Source organism: Lepus europaeus, chromosome 17 (assembly GCF_033115175.1).
Source record: "Lepus europaeus isolate LE1 chromosome 17, mLepTim1.pri, whole genome shotgun sequence".
Lineage (NCBI taxonomy): Eukaryota > Metazoa > Chordata > Mammalia > Lagomorpha > Leporidae > Lepus > Lepus europaeus.
The window spans coordinates 26,660,445-26,682,555 of NC_084843.1; the positions used below are offsets into that span (position 1 = coordinate 26,660,445).

The 22,111-nt window shown below is 46.6% G+C and overlaps 1 protein-coding gene across 2 annotated transcripts in view; it reads right to left on the bottom strand.

Annotated features, from left to right (window-relative positions):
- WBP1L (WW domain binding protein 1 like) overlaps positions 1-22,111 on the bottom strand; it is a 73,573-nt gene that overhangs the window by 17,745 nt on the left and 33,717 nt on the right. Inside the window, exon 1 of one of the 2 annotated variants that reach the window (XM_062214494.1) lies at positions 21,409-21,538. The exons of the other annotated variant lie outside the window; for it this stretch is intronic. Coding sequence (XP_062070478.1) covers positions 21,409-21,435 — 27 coding nt within the window. The 5' untranslated portion in view covers positions 21,436-21,538. Of the gene's footprint in view, positions 1-21,408; positions 21,539-22,111 lie in introns of those variants that run through there. 2 annotated transcript variants of the gene reach the window in all.

Here is a 22,111-nt window from a genome sequence, read left to right on the forward strand (position 1 = left end):
TATGTTGTTCAGGCAAAGTGCTAAACAGTGAATAGTAACTATCCCTTCCACTTCCCCTTTATTCACAGTATGATAAGAGAACAAATCATGGTCTCCCTAAGGAGAGGAGCTAATCTCCCATCCCCTCTCACACCCAGAATAGGCACCATGCTGCTAGAAGATGATGACCATAGGACCTCCATGTAGGCAAGGAGAGCCAAGGTGAAGAACAGCTCATGTGTGCCAAGCACTTGCTATGTCTCAGGCATCATCCCAAAGCTACCAGATGGCTGGAGAGTTGGTAACCAGAAGAGGGATGGGGAGAACATTCCAGGCGGAGAAAATGGTGCCAGTGAAGCTCTTTGGCTAGAAGGAAACAGTTGATTAGGTTGTGAGCTGGCAGGCCACCTCTTCACCACGCCCCTGTGTGACCTCATGCCCCTACCTGACACACCTGTGTACCCACCTGCCAATCAGGGTAATGAACCACTCCCCTTTGCAAGTGGATTAAAGGCTTGGGACAGGGTGGGCCCAGCCCTTTTTCCCTGGACCCACTTGCAGTCCCTGCACCTTCGGGGTGCGTGGCCTTCGGGCCACCCGCCCCAACTCTACATGCTCCACGTGGCTGGCTCCTGCTGCTCGGTATGAATCCAGATTTCCCTTTCTTTCATAGGACCCTCACTCTCCGTGCATTTCTCTCATTGAATAAAAAGCTTAAAACTTAAAAGAAGAAATAGGATGGGAATTAAGTAAGCAGGGAGGGGAGGGTATGTATGTGTGTGGTGAGGGTGGAACCAGACAGTGCAGGGAGTTGACAAGACCAGATTTACATTTAAATATACCTTCTTCCAGGCAATGTCTTCATTTGCACAAAATTCCATGACAAAAAAAAAAAAAAAAAAAAAAAAAGCCAGAGCTACAGAACTTGTTAAAAAGGAACTCTGGGACAAGCATTTGGCCTAGCAGTTAAAGGCATTGGATACCTGTGTCCTGATTCTAAGTGCCCGGGTTCAATACCTGGCCCTGGCTCCTGATTCTAGCTTCCTGCTAATCTTAATATCCTCAGAGGCAGCAGTGATGGCTCAAGTAATTGGGTTCCTGCTACCCACAAATGAGATCTGGATTAAGTTCCTAGCTTCAGGCTTCAACCTTGGGTAGAGACTGTTGCAGGCATTTGGGGAGTGACAAACTTGATAGTTTATCTCCCTCTCTTTCCCCTCCCCCCACCTCTCAAATAAATTTAAAAAAAAAAAAAAAAAAGCAATTTTGTGTGAAGAATGAGCACCCTTAGTAGAGGCCTCTGGCCTCAAGGATGACTAGCGGCCGGCGCTGGAGCTCACTAGGCTAATCCTCCGCCTTGCGGCGCCGGCACACCGGGTTCTAGTCCCAGTTGGGGCTCCAGATTCTGTCCCGGTTGCCCCTCTTCCAGGCCAGCTCTCTGCTATGGCCTGGGAAGGCAGTGGAGGATGGCCAAGTGCTTGGGCCCTGCACCCCATGGGAGACCAGGAGAAGCACCTGCCTTCAGATCAGCGCGATGCGCCGGCCGCAGCGCGCTGACTAGCATCCTTGTTTGTTACAGGCACATGCCTTCTGTCCTGGTGTGGTGTACATGATCACCATACAAAAAGCACAGGCATGGGGCCGATGCTGTGGTGTAGCAGGTAAAGCTGCCCCTTAGGCGCCGGTCCTAGCTGCTCTACGTCTGATTCAGCTCTCTGCTATGGCCTGGGAAAGCAGTAGAAGATGGCCCAAGTGCTTGGGCCCTGCACCCCTGTGGGAGACCCTGAAGAGGCTCTTGGCTGCTGGCTTTGAATCGGCACAGCTATCTGAGGAGTGAACCATCAGAACCATCAAAAGATCTCTCTCTCTCTCTCTGCCTCTCTGTAACTCTGCCTTTCAAATAAATAAATAAATCTTTCAAATAAATAAATAGAACACAGGCAACAAAGAAAACAAAAATTAAGACCAACATCGAACTGGAAAGAACATTTTTACAATGGAAAAGGATGAACAGTATGCCTTTTGTACATATGCAAAAAATTATCTCATCTCTTTGGTGGTGGCATAAACTGTGAGACTAACAACATTTCCCTTAACAGTTTCCACATCTTGTAGTTGCTATTCTTAGCAGAGCCACTGTAAAGGTCAATTTAATCAGTGTATGAACTTTCTAAGTGCCAGCATAAAAAGAGACACTGGGCAGTAATGGTTCCCCAGGCATGGTTTTAATTTGTCAATTTATGGGGCTGGAAAACTATGCTAGCAACTGGCTAATGGCCCCTCATCTAGGAAAACATTAGAGTTTTAAAGTTTAAGAGTGAAAAATAGGAAACCAAAGTCCTTCACAGGAAGCTAAAGCACAGGATGCCAACTACCTTGACTGTCTGACATGAATGAATATGGAGCACCACCTCTTGCTTCCTCTGCAAGGAGAAGAATCAATACCTAATGGAAACATTAGGCTCCCCCAGATCTCTCCACACACACCTACTGACCCCCACCATGAGCCAGGCAATTGTCAGTATGGGACAGCTACAGCAATGAGCAAGAGATTTCTGGGAGGAGGAGAGGAGTGTTTCTGCTTCTGGCTATACAGCTGGGTAGGTAACTTTAAAAAAATCTTCCGTAACATAAAAAAAAAAAAAATCACTAGCATTATTGGCTATATAACAATATCCTCTTAATTACATAGTTGAGCTTGCAAGGAAAATGCCCATCAACCAAAAATGGCAGGGAGAACTAGAAAACCACATTAGGGAATGAGCTCAGGCCTTCTCAGTTGCCCCGTAAAGTGGGGGTAGTTTGTCCATCCTGGGCCCACCTGAAACAGGATTGGAACCAAGTTTCAGTATAAAGTTGAGACCCTCAAAGGGAAATAACAGAGTAGAAAAAAAAATTGTGGGGGGGGTCAGTGTTGTGGCATAGCGGGTGCAAAGCCACCGCCGGCAACATTGTCATCCCATATGGGCACCAATTCCAGTCCTGGCTGCTCCACTTCTTATCCAGTTCCCTGCTAATGGCCTGAAAAAGCAGAAGATGGTTCAAGCTCGCCTTGCGCCTCTGCCGCCCACCGCACAGTGGATCCCAGGCATCCACTGGTTTGAGTGTCAAGTCTCAGCTGCTCTACTTTTAATACAACTCCCTGCTAATGCACCTGAGAAACCAACAGAAGATGGCCCAAGTGCTTGGGAGATCAGGATGGAGTTTCAGGTCCCTGGTTTCAGCATGGCCCACCTCCAACCATTAGGGCCTTCTGGGGAGTGAACCAGAGGATAGAAGTTCTCTGTCTCATCTCTCCCTCCCTGTAACTCCGCCTTTCAAATATATAAATTTTAAAATCAAAACCAACAGGAAATTCAACAGATATCAGGATGAGAACTCCTAACATTTTTAATAATCATATAAACTATAAGATATAAGCATATTTCAAATGATTAACAAAAAATAAAGTAGGTGGAGCCCATGTGGAAGTGCAGCAGGTTAAGCTGCTGCCTGCAACACTGGCAACCCATATGGTACCAGTTCAAGTCCCAGCTGCTCCACTTCCAATCCAACTCCCTGCTAACGTGCCTGGGAAAGCAGTGGAGGATGGCCCAAGTCCTTGGGCTGCTGCACCTATGTGGGAAACCTAGATAGAGTTCTAAGCTCCTGACTTTGGCCTCACCCAGCCCCGATCACTATAGCCATTTGGGAAGTGAACCAGCAGATGGAAGATATCTCCTTCTGCCTCTGTAACTCTTTCAAATAAATATAAAACTTAAGAAAAAAGAAATTAAAAACTTGAAAAAAGAACACTTCTAAAAAAGAGATAGTGACCTGGTAGATTTGGTAGAAAAGTAAAAATAAAACCTGTACAAAAGTAGTTACTGGGATTAAAAACTCAACAAATGGGTTACATAAGATTAATTCAAGTTATAGAGAAGGATTAGTAAACTGAATAACAGATCTGAGGAAATTTTCCAGTAAAATGCTTCTATCAATTAAGAAAAAAACATGGGGGCTGGTGTTTGTTGTACTGGTTAAGATGCTGTTTGGGATGGTTGTACCCATCCTAGGAAGTACCTAGGTTAGAGTCCTGGCTCCACTTTTCATTTCGGCTTCTGGCTAATGTGCACCCTAGGAGGCAGCAGGTGATGGCTTGAATACTTGGGTCCCTGTCATCCACTTTGGAGAGCTGGACTGAGTTCCAGGCTCCTGACTTTGGCCTGGTCTAGCCCCAGATATTGCAGGCATCTGGGGAGTGAACCAGCAGATGGAAGTTCTCTCTCTCTACCTTTCAAAGGAATAAAAAATACTCAAAAATTTTTCAAAAACAGACACAGGAAATGAGAAAGAAGCCCCAAAGGAAAGAAGAGAATGAAAGATAGGCAATACTTAAAGAGGTAACTGAGGACCGGCGGTGTGGTACAGCAGGTTAAGCTGCTAGCTTGAGCATCCCATATTGCAATGCTTCTTTGAATCCCAACTGCTTGTTTTCTGATCCAGTTCCCTACTAATATGCCTGGGAAGGCAACAGAAGATGGTCCAAGTACTTGAGACACTGCCATCCAAGTGGGAGACCCAGATGGAGGTCCAAGGTCCTGACTTCTGCCTGGACCAGCAGTGGTCACTTTGGCCATTTAGGGGGTAAACCAGAAGATAGAAGATCTCTTTCTCTCTGTCATTTTGCCTTTCAAATAAATAAGTAAACAAACTTTTTTTTTAGAGGTAACTGAATGCATATAAAGATAATTAAAAATTAATCTTAATGAGAATGGGATGGGATAGGGAGTAGGAGATGGGATGGTTTGTGGGTGGGAGGGTGATTATGGGGGGAAGAACTGCTATAATCCAAAAGTTGTACTTTTGAAATTTATATTTATTAAATAAAAGTTTTCTATTAAAAAAAAAGAGGTTTAACTGAAAAATTTCCAGAACAGATTAAGTAAGAATAATAAACTCATTCCTAGGTTCTTGGCAAAACAACAAAAAGATCTTACTTAATGTTCTAGTATGGAAGACTGACAATTAACAAATGAAATCAGAAATTAGATAGTAATAAGCACCGTAAGAACAATAAAACCCAGCCGGCGCCGTCGCTCAATAGGCTAATCCTCCGCCTGTGGCGCTGGCATATTGGGTTCTGGTCCCAGTTGCCCCTCTTCCAGGCCAGCTCTCTGCTATGGCCCGGGAAGGCAGTGGAGGATGGCCCAAGTGCTCGGGCCCTGCACCCGCAAGGGAGACCAGGAGAAGCACCTGGCTCCTGGCTTCGGATCAGCGAGATGTGCCAGCCGCAGCGGCCATTGGAGGGTAAACCAATGGTAAACGAAGACCTTTCTCCCAGTTTCTTTCTCTCACTGTCCACTCTGCCTGTAAAAAAAAAAAAAAAAAAAAAAAACAATAAAACCCCACAAGGGGTGAAGGACTTCTGAAAATTTACCTGCTAAAAAAACTAGGAAGTTTCAAGAAAGGTCAGTTAGTTTCTGGGAAACTGCAACTTAGCAGATAACAGGGAATAGCAGTTTGGAAACCCCCCTTGTGCAATGGTTAAGATAAGTAAAACTGATGTGTACTGAGATAAGCAGGAATGCTGTATACTAAGATAAGTGAAATTACTGTAAACAAAAATCCCCTTCCCCTTTGTATTCACTTGCTTAAGATAACTTTGTGGGTTTTGCCTTTAAATACTGCCTGTAACCCTTGTCCAGGACCTCACTCTCTCAGGAGGGAGGGGTCCGTTTTGCACAAAATGTAAATAAAGCCGCCTCTTGCATTTGCATCCTCTGGTCTGAGGATTTTTGAGTCTGGGGTCGCGATCTAAAGGACCCAGCGGGGATTAGGGTCCTTCAGGGGCAAGGGGGAGACAAAGGGCTTCAGATGGGTGATCAGGAAAGGCCTCTCTAAGAAGACAGCATTGGAGCTGAGCCCCTCATCTGCTTAATCAAGCAGATCTTTGGGAACCGTGCTCCAGACAGAGGGCACATCAGGCGCCTACAAAGACACCGAGACAGGGACGAGCTTGTGTGCTCCAGGAATGTCAAGAAGTGTGTGTAGTTGAGAACAGGGATTCGAGGGAGAGTTTTGTGAAGGGACAGCTGAGAATCCAGAAGAGGCCATGCTTCATAAAACAGTTAAAATAGAATCTGTAAATCCATTATCGCCTTGAGTTAGCTTTTCCCTTAGGCTGTGGTGCAGATTTTAATAAAAAGATTTCTGTAATTCCCATATTTATTTTTCAACTTGGTCCCTTTTTTTTTGCTCCATCCATGTGACTGCTAAAGCAGAGTAACTAAAAAATAAACTCCTGGGGCTGACATTCTGGTGCAATGGGTTAGGCTGTCATCTGTAATGCTGGCATCCCATTTGGGCTCTGGCTTGTCCCAGCTGCTCCACTTCTAATCCAGCACCCTGCTAATGTGCCTGGGAAAGCAGCAGAAGAAGGCCCAAACTTGGGCCTCTGCCACCAATGTGGGAAACCTGGATGGAGTTCCAGGCTCCTAGCTTTGGCCTGGCCTAGTCCTGGCTGTTGTGGCCACTTGGGGAATGAAACTAGTGGATGAAAGATCTCTCTTTCTCTGTCTCTCCTTCTCTCTCTGTATCTCTGCCTTTTAAAAAGAAGATTCACTTATTTTATTTGGAAGGCAGAGTTACAGAGAAAGAAGGAATGACAGAGAGAGAGAGAGAGAGAGAGAGAGAGAGAGAAGAGAAGAGAAGAGAAGAGAGAGGGAGAGAGAGAGGAAGGGGGGGAGAATCTTTCAATCACTGGTTTACTCCTCAAATAGCTACAACAGCTGGAGCTGGGCCTAGCTGAACCAGGAACCAGAAGCTTCTTCTGGGACTCCCATGTGGATACAGGGGCCCAAGTACTTGGCTCATCCTCCATTGCTTTTCAGGTGCACTAGAAGGGAGCTGGATTGGAAGTGGAGCAGCTGGGATTTGAACCAGCACCAAATGGGATGCCAGTGCCACAGGTGGTGGTTTTACCCACTACGTCACAGCACTGCCCCCGACCAGTAAATAAATCTTAAAAAATTAAATAAATAAACTTTGCTTCTATTCTTGAACCAGGAATGGCACTAAACATTTATTAGAGAACAGTTGTTTTTGGTAATGCTCTGTAGATAAGTCTTCATAAACAAGACAAATTTGAAATGCCTAAATGAGGAGAGTAAAAGCAACTTTAATTTACAATCAGCTATCTTTGTCCTAGCCTAGACAGACTCTTCAAGTTTTGAAAATGCAGCACTTTCCGGTCCAGGTCCTCAGATAAGGACCTATGTAGTGGTCAGGAAAAAATATTTTCTAAAGCTTCATGTATTTATTTATAAAATTGATATACTCAGGCAGTCAGGATCACATTCTCCCTAACACTAATAGTTTTTAAGATTATTCAAAGAGCTGAGGGAAAATAAATAAAATTCTGAATTGGGTATAAGGAGGTTATGGAAGAGTTGTGGACAAATAAAACTATATTCAGGTTGAGGAGTGACCAGCAAGAATGCTAGCCTCCTGTCTCCAATGTGTTAGTCTAATGTCCCTTATTTGATGGGATGAGATTGTCATATACTACTTTTACATTCTTCACAATATATACCATACTTGACAATTACTCCTTCAGCTTTGATAGCTAAAAGAGTTCAATTTCACCCGTTCTGACAAAGGGCAAGCCACTGCTAAGACATTAACAAGACTGCCTGTTATACACCAGGATATTAAGAATGAGCTTTTATGCTGTTTGGCTGAGTTCAGTACTTTTCCAAAAGAACAAAAAGCCTAGCTAGACGGCAGGTTTCCCTAACAAAGCCAGTAAATCTTATCTGATAAGATTCAACCTCATCTGTCAGATGTGACCCTTCACGAGCTCTGGCTCAGAAACACCCAGTCCCATGCTCTAGCTGCAGAGTAAGTAAGGCTAAAGCACCTGAGAAACGCCTACAACCACAAGAGGTGGCTGCTGCTGCTAGAGGTGTCGGCAGTGTGCTCTACTAAGGGGGAGTCCCTGAGACCCCCATGAGTGCTTCCTGACACAACTGATATTCTCCAAGAAAACAAAGGGCTCCACAGCAAATCAGAACAAACCAGGGCAGCTTACAAATAAGTGAATTTGCTTCCAAACAATGTATACAGTTAGATAGCAAATGCCAACAAAATAGAGCTGTGTTTTATTTAGGTCCACAGATCCAAAATAAAAATCTGTTAAGAATGTAGAACCTGGGGTCAGCGCTGTGGCTCAAGGGGTTAAAGCCCTGGCCTGCAATGCCAGCATCCCATATGGGCACCGGTTCAAGTCCCGACTGCTCCACTTCCTATCTAGCTTCCTGCTGGTGCTCCTGGGAAAGCAGAAGAGGATGGCCCAAGTCCTTGGGCCCCTGCACCCACCTGGGAGACCCAGAAGCTCCTGGTTTTGGCCTGGCCCAGCCCTGGTTGTTGCGTCCATTTTGGGGGCTGAATCAGTGAATGGAAGACCTCTATGTCTCTGTCTCACCTCTCTCTATAACTCTGCCTTTCAAATTTAAAAAAATCTTTAAAAAAAAAAAATGTAGGGTCCAGTGCTATGATGCAATGGGTTAACACCCTGGCCCAAGGCGCCGGCATCCCATATGGGCGCCAGTTAGAGACCCGGAAGCTCCACTTCTAATCCAGCTCTCTGCTGTGACCTGGGAAAGCAGTAGAAGATGCCCAAGTCCTTGGGCCCCTACACCCATGTGGGAGACCCAGAAGAAGCTCCTGGCTCCTGGCTTCAGATCAGCGCAGCTCCAGCAGTTGCGGCCAATTGGGGAGTGAACCAGCAGATGGAAGACCTCTCTCTCTCTCTCTCTGTTTCTCCTTCCCTCTCTGTGTAACTCTGACTTTCAAATAAAATAAACAAATCTTAAAAAAAAAGCAATCATTAAAAAAAAATGCAGGACCTATGGGCAGCAACTGACATTTTGTACCTCGCCTCTTCTTTCTTTCTTTTTTAATTAGAGAGGCAGAAAGACAGAAAGATACAAAGAGCTCACACTGCCAGTTTACTCCCCAAATGCCCACAATGGCCAAGGCTGGACCACAGCTGGAGCCAGCAGCTGGGAATCCAATCTGAGTCTCCCATGTGGGTGGCAGGGACCCAACCACTTGAGCCATCACCTGCTGCCTCCCAGGGTCTGTATAGCACAAAGAGAGAGAGAGAACCAGGAATCAAACCCAAACATTCTGATATGGGATGCAGATGCAGTTTATTTATTTGTTTTTTTATTATTTGTTTATTTTTAAGGAGTTATTTTATTTGAAAGGCAGAGTTACAGAGAGGCAGAGAGAGAGAGAGAGAGAGAGGGAGAGAGAGAGAGGGAGGGAGGAAGCGAGGAAGGAAGAGAGAGAGAGAGAGAGAGAAAGAGAGAGAGAGAGGACTTCCATTCACTAGTTCACTTCCCAGATGGTAGCAATGGCCGGAGCTGTGCCGATCTGATGCCAGGAGTCAGGAGCATCCAGGTCTCCCACATGGTGCAGGGGCTCAAAGACTTGGGTCACCCTCTACTGCTTTCCCAGGCCACAGCAGAGAGTTGGATTGGAAGTGGAGCATCCGGGTCTCCAACCAGCACCCATTTGGGATGCTGGCATTGCAGGCAGCTGGTGTGGCTTTACCACCACAGTGCATCAGAAGCAGTTTAATTAACATCTTAAACACTAGGCCAAACACACCCCAAATTAACCTTTTTAAATACCCTTCCTTCTGGGGCACAGCAGTTAAGATGGTGCTTGTATCCCTTATCACAGTACCTAGGCTGGTTTCCTGGCTCTGCTTCTGATTCCAGTTTCCAGCTAATGCACACCCTGGGAGATAGCAAGTGACAGCTCACGTACTTGGGTCCCTGCCACTCACAAGGGAAACTCAGGTTCCTGGCTTCAGCCTAGCCAACCTGAGGCTGTTGTGGGCATGTGCAGAGTGAACCATCAGAGGGAAGACTGTTATCTGTCTCTCTCTCTTTCTGCCTTTCAAATAAACACCATGTTAAAAAATATAAATTACAGGCCGGCGCTGCAGCTCACTTGGCTAATCCTCCGCCTGTAGCGCCGGCACCTCGGGTTCTAGTCCTGGTTGGGGCGCCGGATTCTGTCCCGGTTGCCTGGTTGCCCCTCTTCCAGGCCAGCTCTCTGCTGTGGCCCGAGAGTGCAGTGGAGGATGGCCCAAGTGCTTGGGCCCTGCCCCCGCATGGGAGACCAGAAGGAAGCACCTGGCTCCTGGCTTCGGATCAGCGCGGTGCACCGGCCATGGCAGCCATTTGAGGGGTGAACCAACGGAAAAAGGAAGACCTTTCTTTCTGTCTCTCTCTCTCTCTCACTGTCTAACTCTGCCTGTCAAAAAAAAAAAAATATATATATATATACATATATATATAAATTACAAATAAATATTTTCTCCTGGCTACGCTCACATATATTCACGTTTGAGTACTGCCCTGGATCTATAACAAACATACAATAAACAGTTCTTGCTCCCTAAAAACAGAATAGACCAGTATCTTTTCCTAGAATCCCAAACATATCCCAACACAGTTCCTTCCAAGAGTATCTACTTAGAATCAAGGCACATTAAATTATTTATAGTCTCTCTGCCTCGTTCCATTAAAAAAATAAACACAATAGATCATACAAGTACATTTTAAAAAGATGTGACATGTTAGTAGACTCCCATCCTCACCAGTACTGTTACTGCCAAAGCTACACTACAACTGGATCCTCATTAAACAGCCCCCAAACAGAGAGGCCAGCAAAGAAATTAAAATCCATTTCCTGTGTTGCTATTAGGAACCTCAATAACAAATTCAGAAAAAGTTTCCTGACTCTGGTAGGAAAATCCCAGAGAAAAAAATCAGAAGTTGCAACATATCCCGTGGTTTTGCGAAGGTCCACTTGCCAAAGTCCTAGTGTGTGCAGATTTGCCGATGTCCGGCCGGCTGCAGCTGCATGGCACACTGGGCCAGAGTACCACTCTCACGCTCAGACACTATGAAAAGGAAAGGCAGTTCTGCCTCGAGGTATTCCCAGCAGTCCTTCATTAACCAGCCACCAAGTAAATCCACTGGGAAGCATGGTTTCTTCACAACGGTCGGTGCAGAGAGCACGCAGTGGAGGAGAGAAGCAGCAGGTGGCAGGGTGACAGCAGGAGAGCGTTCAGCCGCCTGTCATCTGTCCAGAGCTGGTCCCCAGAGGCAGGTTTAGGCCCACATACTATCTTTGCTTTTCAACTTTCTAAAAAGAGTAGAATTAACTGTCAACATTTTAAAATGAGAGTAATTCATATAAAAATCCAGATTTCTGGTTTCTTTTGAAAAATGAAGGCCTACATTCCCACAGAGCCATTAGAGGATGGGGCAGGGCTCCAGCTCCAACTCGGCCTCCGTGGCTCCTCCGCCACCCACCGCACCCCTACCCTGCACTATCCCCCATGTGCTCAACTCAGTCGTGATGATTCCTGGCTCCTGCGGGCACCTGATTCTCCCTACTCCGAATTTTAGTAGATTGCTCACCATCTCACCTGAAGTTAAGGCAGTCTACAGCGGCCTAACCACTCAGGTAAGCTGCTGACATGTGAATTCATTACAGAGAGGCTCGAGCAGTGCTTTACACACACCTGTCAAACGGGGGTACCTGGCCAGGAAGAGGGGCCCCTCCCTGCAGCATGAGGGGAACACCTCTTGGTAACCAGGAAAACCTCCTGCCACAACCGCACAGGAAGGGAACCCAACCTGCCCAGTGACTGTGCAGGGTGTTCTTGCCTGCGTGACTTACTCCCCTTTTCACAGGACGCAACACTGAGAGGTGCAGCAATCACACAGCTACAAAAAGTTTTCTGTATCCAGAGGCCAAATTTTAGTGGAGAGAGTTTAATGCTTAGGGATTATACTAACCATTCATACTAGATGCTGACAGGCACAAAAACAGCAGATAAGGCAAGGACTTTGCCTTTGAGGCATTTTGTAATAACTCGACTGTTAGGCTAAAGAAAAAAAAAGTTTGTTTCAATTGTTGTTGCTAATAAAGCTTCCTACAATGTTGAAGTACATCTGTCCCTTTTTAAATACAATCTAATCCATAGAATACATTTTTTAATAGAATACATTATTTTAAAAATGATTAATAATGTGGCAAGACCCTCAGAGTCATCACTTGGAGCAATGATGATATGCACACACACAGAGAAATGCACATATATAATATCTACAGTACACATTTACTTAGAACTCTCAAGCTTTTCAAGGCTCTTTAACAACCAGCCTTTCATCTGAGCCTGCCAGCTGCGTTCTGCAAGAGGTCAGCAGAGGTGCCACCCCACCCCCAACCTACATTACAGGCAGGAAGAGTGACCCTTAGACTAAGGTTACAGATTACAGAATCAGGACTGTCAAAACCCTGGGCTTCTGAATTTTGGTTCTTTACTCTTTCTATGACTAGGTTCTAGCTCATCAACATTTTTATTATATCTTGCAAATGGTTCTTGTTCATATAAAATACCACCTCTCTGCCCAGAAGGAAGAAAGAGGTACAGTTTTTAGAAAGATCTGAAATATTGAAGAAACAATTTAATTTGCTATTGATATGATTCTTAAAAGAGATTTAGCACAGTTTTATGTGGCAGTGAAAAGCACAAGTTGTGTCTCTTTCCTTAGTTTAAGTCTAGGTCCAAATTTAGTCCCATTTTTCACTTAGCAGTTCCATCTCACCGCTGCAGCGGGCTTCTGCTGGGAGCAAAGGGGATGGATCTTAATGGAACTCGCTTTGTGTGACTGTCTAGAGACCGGTACTAGAGATTTATTGCCAGCAAAAGCTCAACACTGTTCAAGGAGACAGTACACTTCTACCTCTGACAACAGGTCACATTAATAATGATGCCATTATTAACAGACTAGATGAAAAGTCTTCAAAATCCAAAGGTTTTGTGCCCAAAAGACTATGGAAAACTTGAAAGAACATTCTCAAGTCTAAGGCCTTGCTCTTAAAGATGAAAACAGACTTCGGATGATTTAAACAAGGGGGCGTTGCCAAGTTATCAGAAATGGATTACAACAAATCCAAGCCACAGCAATAGGTGCCTGGCTTGAAATCTGGCCTGACACTAATCAACTGCGGCCTAATCGTACTTCGTGCTGTATAAAGTTATTTGAGTGCTACTGAGATCCTGCCTTCTAGGGGGTGGCTGTCTAGATTATTATTCAAGTGAAATCTCAGGTCCAAAAAGGCTTTGTCTTTATCTACCGACTCACACAAACAACATGACTATGTTTTTTGTTAAGACACAATACCTTCTGGTTAAAGCAATGACCAAGAAGTCAAGATTCTAAACATCGGCAACCAATTAACACAGACTGCTTAGACCGCAGCAGAAAAGACCTGCTTCCCCTTAGTGGAAACAACTCGCCCCCTTCCCTCAGGCCCTAGACTCAGGCTTCCTAAGCGAAGCAGCCAGCTGAGGGCAGTTTCTACCCCAGGGTTTCTGCACTTGCCCACTACTGACATTTGGAGTGGGATGATGATTCTTTGCAGGGGGCTCTCTTGTGCATTTCAGGATGTTTAATAGCATCCCTGGCCTCTACTCAAGAGATGCCAGCAGCAACCACCCACTCCACCCCCAGCTGTGACAACCAACAACATCAAGACATTGCCAAATATCCCAGCAAGGGGGTGCATAAAGCTGGCCCTAGTTTAGAACATTGCTCTAGCCAAACTACACCATAAAATTTCTTGCAGAATTGTCTTCTGTCCAGTCTTAAACTCTAATGGGTTCCCCACTCCAAATTCTCTAAGAGCAGGTCTGATGCCAGTCTCACCAAAGGAAAAAACCTTCAGAAAGTCCTGAACCTAAAAGACTACAGAGTCAAACAACTGCCATCCCCAAGGCTCCTGTGTCTCTTAGCTACACCTTGGAAGCAGCAGCAAGACCAGCTGCAGCAAGAGTGGCCCTCCAAAAGTTACACCCAGACTGTGCGGATATGATTTCTGTATGACTGGTGAGAGACCAACGCAGGGCTCCCAGGCCATGACGTGGTCAGTCACCCAGTGCAGTCTGTGCCTGGCCCATAAATTCAGAGCTTCACACACAGATGGTCGAGTGACTGCAGATTCTATTTTTACTGGCAGCCTGCCCCAAGCTGCCATGGGCCTTCCCATTTTACTCCAGAGTCACACCCAGGAGAGCAAGAGGTCACAGGTATTCACACCACTGTCTGGGGGGTAACTAGGGATTTCTAAACCCTCAGTGGAAACCACAAGACACGCTGGGCAGTATCTGACACCGTGACTGACAGCATGCGTCACAGCTCAGTAGGAGCTCCAGGAATCATCTGCGTTAAGCACGAGAACCAAACAATAATAAATACCTGGGACCCTCTGGATGCAAAGCCCAAGGGAGCCAATGTCTTATGTTCAACAGGGTACCAGTAAACCATAGGCCACCCTCAGGAAAATAAGTCAAGCCATTCTTATAGCCACAATCCTCTCAAAGAGCAGGTGAGAGTACATCTCCTCTCAATATTTAAATCACCATTTCCAGCAACCTGCTATAGACGCCTCCAGGGAGGCCCAGGGTTCAAGTTCAGGTGAGCTCTGCCCAAAGAAGCAATGCCTACAAAGGGCACAGACATGACTAAGGCAGGTCAACATTCAGGGCTATCTGAACTCACTGTTGCTACAAGTTGGCAAGCAAGAACACCAAGCGCTAGAGGGATAGTTGAGAAACCAGCATCTGCATGCTAGGAAACTACAGCAGCAGAAGGAATTTTATAGCAGTTTTTAAAACAGCCCCCAGGGACCGGCACTCGGGTGTAGTGGGTAAAGCATCCCACGTGGGTGCCGATTCGAGACCTGGCTGCTCCACTTCCGATCCAGCTCTCTGCTATGGCCTGGGAAAGCAGTAGATGACCCAAGTGCTTGGGCCCCTGCACCCATGTGGGAGACCTGGAAGAAGCTCCTGGTTCCTGGCTTTAGATCAGCCCAGCTCTGGCTGTTGCAGCCATTTGGGGAATGAACCATCGGATGGAAGATCTCTCTCTGCCTCTAAGTAACTGATGGAACAAGGACATAAGCCTCAGCCATTCTCCCTCATTGCCCAAAGGAGATAAACTTTGGAAGTATTCCTTGCCCTTGAAACTCAATTGGGTCTCATACCCTATTGCCTTCATACCCCACCCTGCATTATTTTCCAGGTTCCCAAGCCCTCCCCACCCTCGCCCAGTTCCTGGAATTCCCCTCCCTGCTGCCTCCCACTTGAACCCCAGCCCTAGCCCTCCTTAAAAAGGCCGGGAGCCCCAGGGGCCAGGGCCTTCTGCCATATGCTCCATCTTGTACATGCAGGCAGCTGGTCATCCACCTCTGTGGATTTATTTTCTCTGAATAAATTCAGTCTGGCTGTAAATTTGTGCACTGTCTCCTCTATTCTACCACTCTTTTCCTAACATTTTGGTGCCCCGTGTGAGGAGGCACCCGTCTGCAACTATTTTCCTAACAGTAACTCCGCATTTCAAATAAATAATAAATAAATCTTTTAAAAAACTCACCTTAAAAAAAATAAAACAGGCCCCCAAATTAGTTTGTTTCTGTGAACTAAAATTTACCTCTTCAAGAAAAAGGGGGTGGGAAGGGGGTGGGTCAAACTCATGGGATATCACTGGAGGAAGCGGCTGTTTTCTTTGGCTCAATCCTAAATAAAAGTTTCAAAATCTGCAGACACAGTTCTCTTTTCCATTAAGTTCCTGTCCAGTCCATGGCTTTCTCTTTGCTTTGCTAACAGAGAAGTGATGAAAAACAAGCCACACTCTTCTAAAAAAGCAGCTTCTTTGAACACAAATGGGTGGGAGTCAAAAATTTACCTCAAAGGGCTTGGGTAAGCACCACCTTTCTCACCTATAAGCGACGGTAGGGAATTGAGGTGTCATGTGGTGCTGTCATTACAGTTTTAAAAATTAGTTCCAATAAGGATTCTGGCTTCAACCTTTCCTAGCACAAACAAGCATCACCTTCCTGTTTGCCACATTGTACGCAGCTAGCCCTTTCAAGTAGAAGCTCGCTTAATTTGTCCTGAACCCGGCACCAAAGGCTCACAGTGACCGGGAGTCCATTTTGCCAGTCCTCTGCAGCAGGCTTTGGTGTGAGTACAAAGCCAGAGCCACATGCAAGAGCAAAAGACAACACAGGACCCACACTCCAGCTCCAACACAGCCGCCCATCAGCCAAGGCAGCTTCTCCTTGGGTTCCAGCGGCCTTCTAGTAAAGACGAGATAAGACCTCCTCCCTTATGGTGGCTGTGGTGGTGAAACAAACACCCCCAAGTAAGCGTTTGCTATTATTCAGCAGATTAGAGGTGAAAATGGAAGCTGACAAATTCCCTCTTCCCTATTCCCAGTCAAGGCTCCCCCACCCACCCTGGGCTGCTCATCATCAGAACTTTCTTAGTGCTGTTCTTGTGGTGCCCTAAAACTACTTTTGATGCCTGGGGAATAACTGTTGCCCAACATTCTTATTGCTTTGTCACATTCAGCATCAGGCCAAAGAAGACTCACCCTTTCAAAAATAAACAGGTCCTTAGGCTAGGAATTGGCCCTTGTGCCTCTTTCCATGACAAAACCCAACATGGACAAGGGAGACTAAAAGGACCCTAGACCTACAGCAGTTTTTTCTTGGTACTCATTTCCAGCATCACCAATCACTGAACCTCACTGGCGTGGATAATCTGGGGACAGGAGGCCCCTGTCACAGAGAAAGGCAACATTCTGAGGTACAAGACGTCAATGGCTATCTTGATGAATCGAGTCTATGTTCCACCAACTGGTCTTTCCACACACCTGACAGCTACCGCAGAAGGTCCATCTGAACAAGGGTCGTCTCTTCACACCTATGAGCTCCTGGGCGTTTTGCTCCCCTCTAATGTCATTTGCCACCACCTGCTGAATGTTCCAGTCACCCATGCACTTATCCCATTTTCCCTGACTGCAAACCCCTTGAGGGCAGGATAGAGTTTATAACTCTTTGTACCCACAACGTGGTTGAACAGGAGCACAACACATCTTAGAGACAAAATGTTGATCACAAGAGTACTCCAGCATCAGCAAATCAATGCCATCGGAATCAAACATTCAATAGAACCTACTTGGAGCAGGAGACTTAGAACATTTGGTTGCAATCTTGTTCTTTGAAAATCAGTAACCCTTCTAGCTCTAGGGACTCTTACCCAGAAGGCCTATTTTCTGCTCTTGTCAAGGAATGAAGGGACAGCGCATCTAACTGTGTTGCATCTATAGTTTGGTCTACAGCGGCTCTCTCCTGACCTTCAGCTCTCCTAATGACAAAGACTATTCTTTAGTCAACACTGTGGCTTCCTTCAAAGAGTTGTCTTAGCTGTCCCTCACAGGAAGGAACGAAGGCACCCTGTGGCCTACCTGCCCTTTACAGACACCGAATCATGCCACTCATTAAACTGAAGGGCCCTACCGTCTTCCTCCTATGTGTCCAGAAGCACATCAATGCCTGGTGAGCCAAGTCCCAGTTTTGCCCCAGGCTAACTCAACACTGAGACTCACAGAGGAATGCCAGTTTCCCTTCTCATCTGCAGGAGAAAACAAAAACAACCCCCCCAGCCTGATCTGTCTGGAATGCCCCTCCCAGCACCCCTGCTCAGATGTCTGGTAAACTACTCATCCTTCAAGCCTGGGATCAGATACCACCTTCCCAGGAAAGCCAGTCGCATTCACCGGCAACCCCAGCCTGATTTAGATAGTTCCCCGCCCTCTGCTATCTTGGTCCCTGGGCGTTGCTCTGTAGTAGTCTCAGCACACTCTCTTGTCATTTTTTCCAAGCCACTAAACCCAGAAGCCAGAAACACCCAGGAAACGTAATAGAAATGCATATTCCTGGACCCAGCCCCAAGAATCTACATTTTCAAAAGCCCACTCCCAGTTGACTTGCATGATTTTGAGAACTACTTCGTTAGAGCGTAAGCTCCTTGGAAGTAAGGATTTGTATCCCTGCATCCTTTGTGCCAGGCCACATACATCTAAAGTAGGCAGGCATACAGGCGAAAATTGATTAGATTTGTGAACTGGAAGACCACGCCTTCACCATGCCCCTGTGTGACTTCACGCCCTACCTAATACCTTCACCACGCCCCTGTGTAACCACATCTCCCTACCTGGCCACACCTGGGTGCCCACCAGTCAATCAGGTTAATTAACCACTCCACTTTTGGAAGTGGGTTAAAAGCCGGGACACCGTGTGGCCCGGCCCAGCTCTTTTCCTGGCCTCCTGCCAGAGGGGCTTGCTGTAGCCCTGCGCCTCCAGGGCACATGGCCTTCAGACCATGTGCTCTAGGCTTCCAGGCCTAGATGCTCCTTCACGTGGCTGGCTCTGGGTGCTCAGTATGAACCCCTATTTACCTCTCTCTCTTAAATAAAGTTCTCACTCTCCTATGCATCTTTCTCACTAAATAAAAGCTTAAAACTGGGGGCCGGCACCGTGGCTCACTTGGCTAATCCTCCGCCTGTGGTGCCGGAATCCCATATGGGCACCAGGTTCTAGTCCTGGTTGCTCTTCCAGTCTAGCTCTCTGCTGTGGCCCAGGAAGGCAGGGGAGGATGGCCCAAGTGCTTGGGTGCCTGCACCCGTGTGGGAGACCAGGAAGAACTGCCTGGCTCCTGGCTTTGGATTGGCATAGCTCCGGCCACAGCGGCCATTTCGGGGGGGTGAACCAACAGAAGGAAGACTTTTCTGTCTCTCCCTCTCACTACCTGTAACTCTACCTCTCAAAAAAAAAAAAAAAAAAAAAAAAAAGTACCATGCTGCCTTGTTTATCTGTGCTGGCATTTAGAATTCTTCTCTAAATAGTAGACAAATACCCTCTCGGGCTTAATATTAGGGATTTATTAATAGGCTCATGGTGAAATCAGATGGCACCCCAAATTCCAGTAGCATATGTGGCGCCCCAGATTAGCACTTCTGGGGAACTGTAAAGGGCCACATTTTTGGTGTAAATTTCAGGGGGTCATGTCCGATTTCACATCCAGTAAGTGGTCAAAATCTCACACAGTGGTATCTCTAGTAGATGATGCAAGCCTGTCAGCTTTTGCTACAGAGTAAAACGTAAATGGCAAAGAGGCAAGCAATATCTTACCTGGGCTAGCTGGAAATAAATATGCCCCCAAAGACACTGGGCAATGCAGTCTAAATAGTGGGGTGGGGGTTGGAGGGCCCAGGACTTGGGAAAAATGGTTCTAAAAACAAAACAAACAAACCAAAACACATTTCTCTAGCTAACTGAGCAACTCTGGGCAAGTGGCTTAACTTCTATAAGCCTTAGCATGCATCTCTATACAAACTGAGTAACACTGCCACACAAGACAAAGCGTTACCATATGGAATAAGGAGAAAAATGAAATGAAAATACAGACATACTATGTACAATAGAGTCTAATAGTATATACATTTTTGTATCATTTTTTAAAAACGGAATTATCACCAAGTAACATTTAGAAGGCTGGCTTTTACATAGCTCCAACAAAGAACAAGTCAGAAGCAGAAAAGTTAGAAATGTAGAAAATTATGTAACAAAAGACTCCCAGCTTGTAAAGGCAAGGTTAGAATCACAGAATTTCAGGAAGGGAAGTCTGTAAGAAGTTTTCCGTTCAGTTTTCTACCAGGAAACTGTTCAGAAACAAGAGCTGGATTCACCTGCTGTGGGACTCCAAGATGCTCTCCAGGACAACTATCCATGCTCCTAGAAGGTTTTAATGATGCTACCCACCACTTCATTCTCTCTCTCTCTGAATCCAACGGGGGTTAGTGGACACAGGTCCTAGCCTTCCTCAGTATGTAAGATTAACAGTATGTTTTTTACAGTAAGAGACAGGATCCCTAAATCCACGGTGGTACTGAACGCAAAAGCCCGCCATGCCTCCACCAGTGCAAAGGCTGTGGTGCTCTCCCTTCTAGTTCCCTATGCCCTGCAGTCTTGCATGCTTTAGGAATGTGCAGACAGAAACAAAAGTGTTTACTCAACTCTACTCTCTGGCACCCAAGGTGCTAATGTTTTGCATACATTCTTTTGAGAGACCTTTAAGTACATACTATTATCTCCATTTCAAAGAGGAGACTCAGCAGTCCCATAAGTGGGTACACCCCCACCCCCACCCAAGGGGAGCCAAGATGTGAGCAGGTCTTCCTGCTCCCCGGCCCGGCTCGGTCCACTGTCCCCCTCTTTCCAGCTGTCCCCCTCTCCTGCCTGCTGACACAGCACCGGCTGCTTCCTCCACCCTAAAGCCACACTGCTCAAAATCCTCTCCATGGGCAAAAGGACAGGGGTGGCAACACTGTCATAATACAGTCACAACACTGCTTATCAGTTACGTCAAAGGAAGACTGAAGATAAACAAGGACAGTAATGGAATAGCAGGGCTTTTCTGAAAAGCTTACTTTTAGAAGAATTTCAGGCAACCCAAGAGAGATTTGCTCACCTAGCACTTTTCTCACTCCCCTTAAAGGCTCTGGTCTGAGCTCCTCTGTGGCTTTTTCTCACCCGGGGAATGGCAGCAGAGGAGCTGTGTGTTGTCCCCATGCCTCTTAAAGCTCCACCAGCCTCTGCTGGTTACAGTTACTCATTCCCCTACAGACATGCCGCTCAGGCCAAACGGGGGTGGCAGGGGTGGGAGCCGACTCTGAAGCCCTGGAACAAATAGTTGGCAGCAGCTGTGTTCTAGGCAGACAGCAGTTGGTCCCTTGCTACTGCACTCTTATTCCACACTGGGCTGCTGACTGATTTAAGGGCCCCTGCTTCAATAAGCCGATCACCAATCACCAGGTAATCAGCAACGGCCAGGCAATCAAGTCTCTGCCACAGGGGTCTGCTGGCCTTGAAAAACTGATCAGTAAGGTCAAAAGGGGATCAACTCCACACCCTGTCCCCCTGAAGTGTCCATGACGATCCTCAGCCATGCACCCCCCTGACCACAAGCTTCAAAGGAACAAGGCCTTTGGGAGAGCTTCCTCTTAAAACAGAACCCCCATCCCGTGTTCCTTCAGAACCAGCAGCCTGGGAAGCACTCTCTGCTGACCAGCCAAACCAAAACGGAGGAGTAAGTGTTTTCACCAGAGATCCCGCTTTGTCTTTCCCCTCCCCAGCCTCACCCTAAACTGTTTCCTCCATAAAACTTTGAAAAACATTTTAATGTCTAAAAGAAAATCTGAACTGGACAACCCTTAAAAAACCTCAGGGCTGAAAAAGAGCTTAAGAATACAGTGGCTCTGGAAGTCAGGAGCAACTAGCAAACAAGAAGGGAAGGCTAGAAATTTCTCTGTAGGAGCTGGCCTGTTACAACTGAGAGACACTTTGTAAAATATTCCCTCCACCCAAAGCAGCAAGGCAATAAGCAAACTCCCCCCCACACCCCGCTTCCCCTCCCAAACACGATTCATGCAGAACCAGTTCAATTACCTGTCTAAGACCCCAAAGGAAAGGCATCCTGCAAGAGCATCGTCCACACTAACGTTTGGAACACAGGGTTCTGAAAAGTTAAGGTCTTGCAAGGAGCATGGCCCCTGGTGGGCCTGTGTGCTCCGTGCTCCCAGTTAACTAGACCTCCTGAGCAAAGAAGAGAAAGTCAACAGTCCTGGGACCGAGCAGGCAGCTCCCTCCTGCTCTCCTCACTACTCCCCCCGCCTGGCTCCGACCCACCCCCACCTTCTCGTGACATATCTCAGACGCAGCAAAGCTGAAGCTGTCTGCCAAGGGGGAAATGACATCAGTTCAGGCACAGCAGAAAAAAACTTCAGACAGCTGCTGTGGAATACTGAGGATGTGCTGCAAACCCACGATGCCGAGCCCGGACCCACGGCAGCCGGAGCCTGCAATGGGGAGCGCTGGAAAGCCTCCTGCCTGCTCCTATCAGCTGCCCTCGGCAAGGAGCAGTCGTAAATCGAGTCTTGAAAGCTGAAAAAGAGCTACATTTCTCTGAATAAGGACTGACTCTCTGGCTCACAAGGTAATGTTTCTCCTCCCTGGGAAAGAAAATCAAGCGCAGTAACTGTCAGTTTCATAGAAATTTTTCCTCCCCTACTGCTGCCATGCTGGGTGCTTAATGAGTAACAGCAGCATATCAAGCCTGGCTGCCCCAACTTCCTCCAGGAAAGGAGGCAAT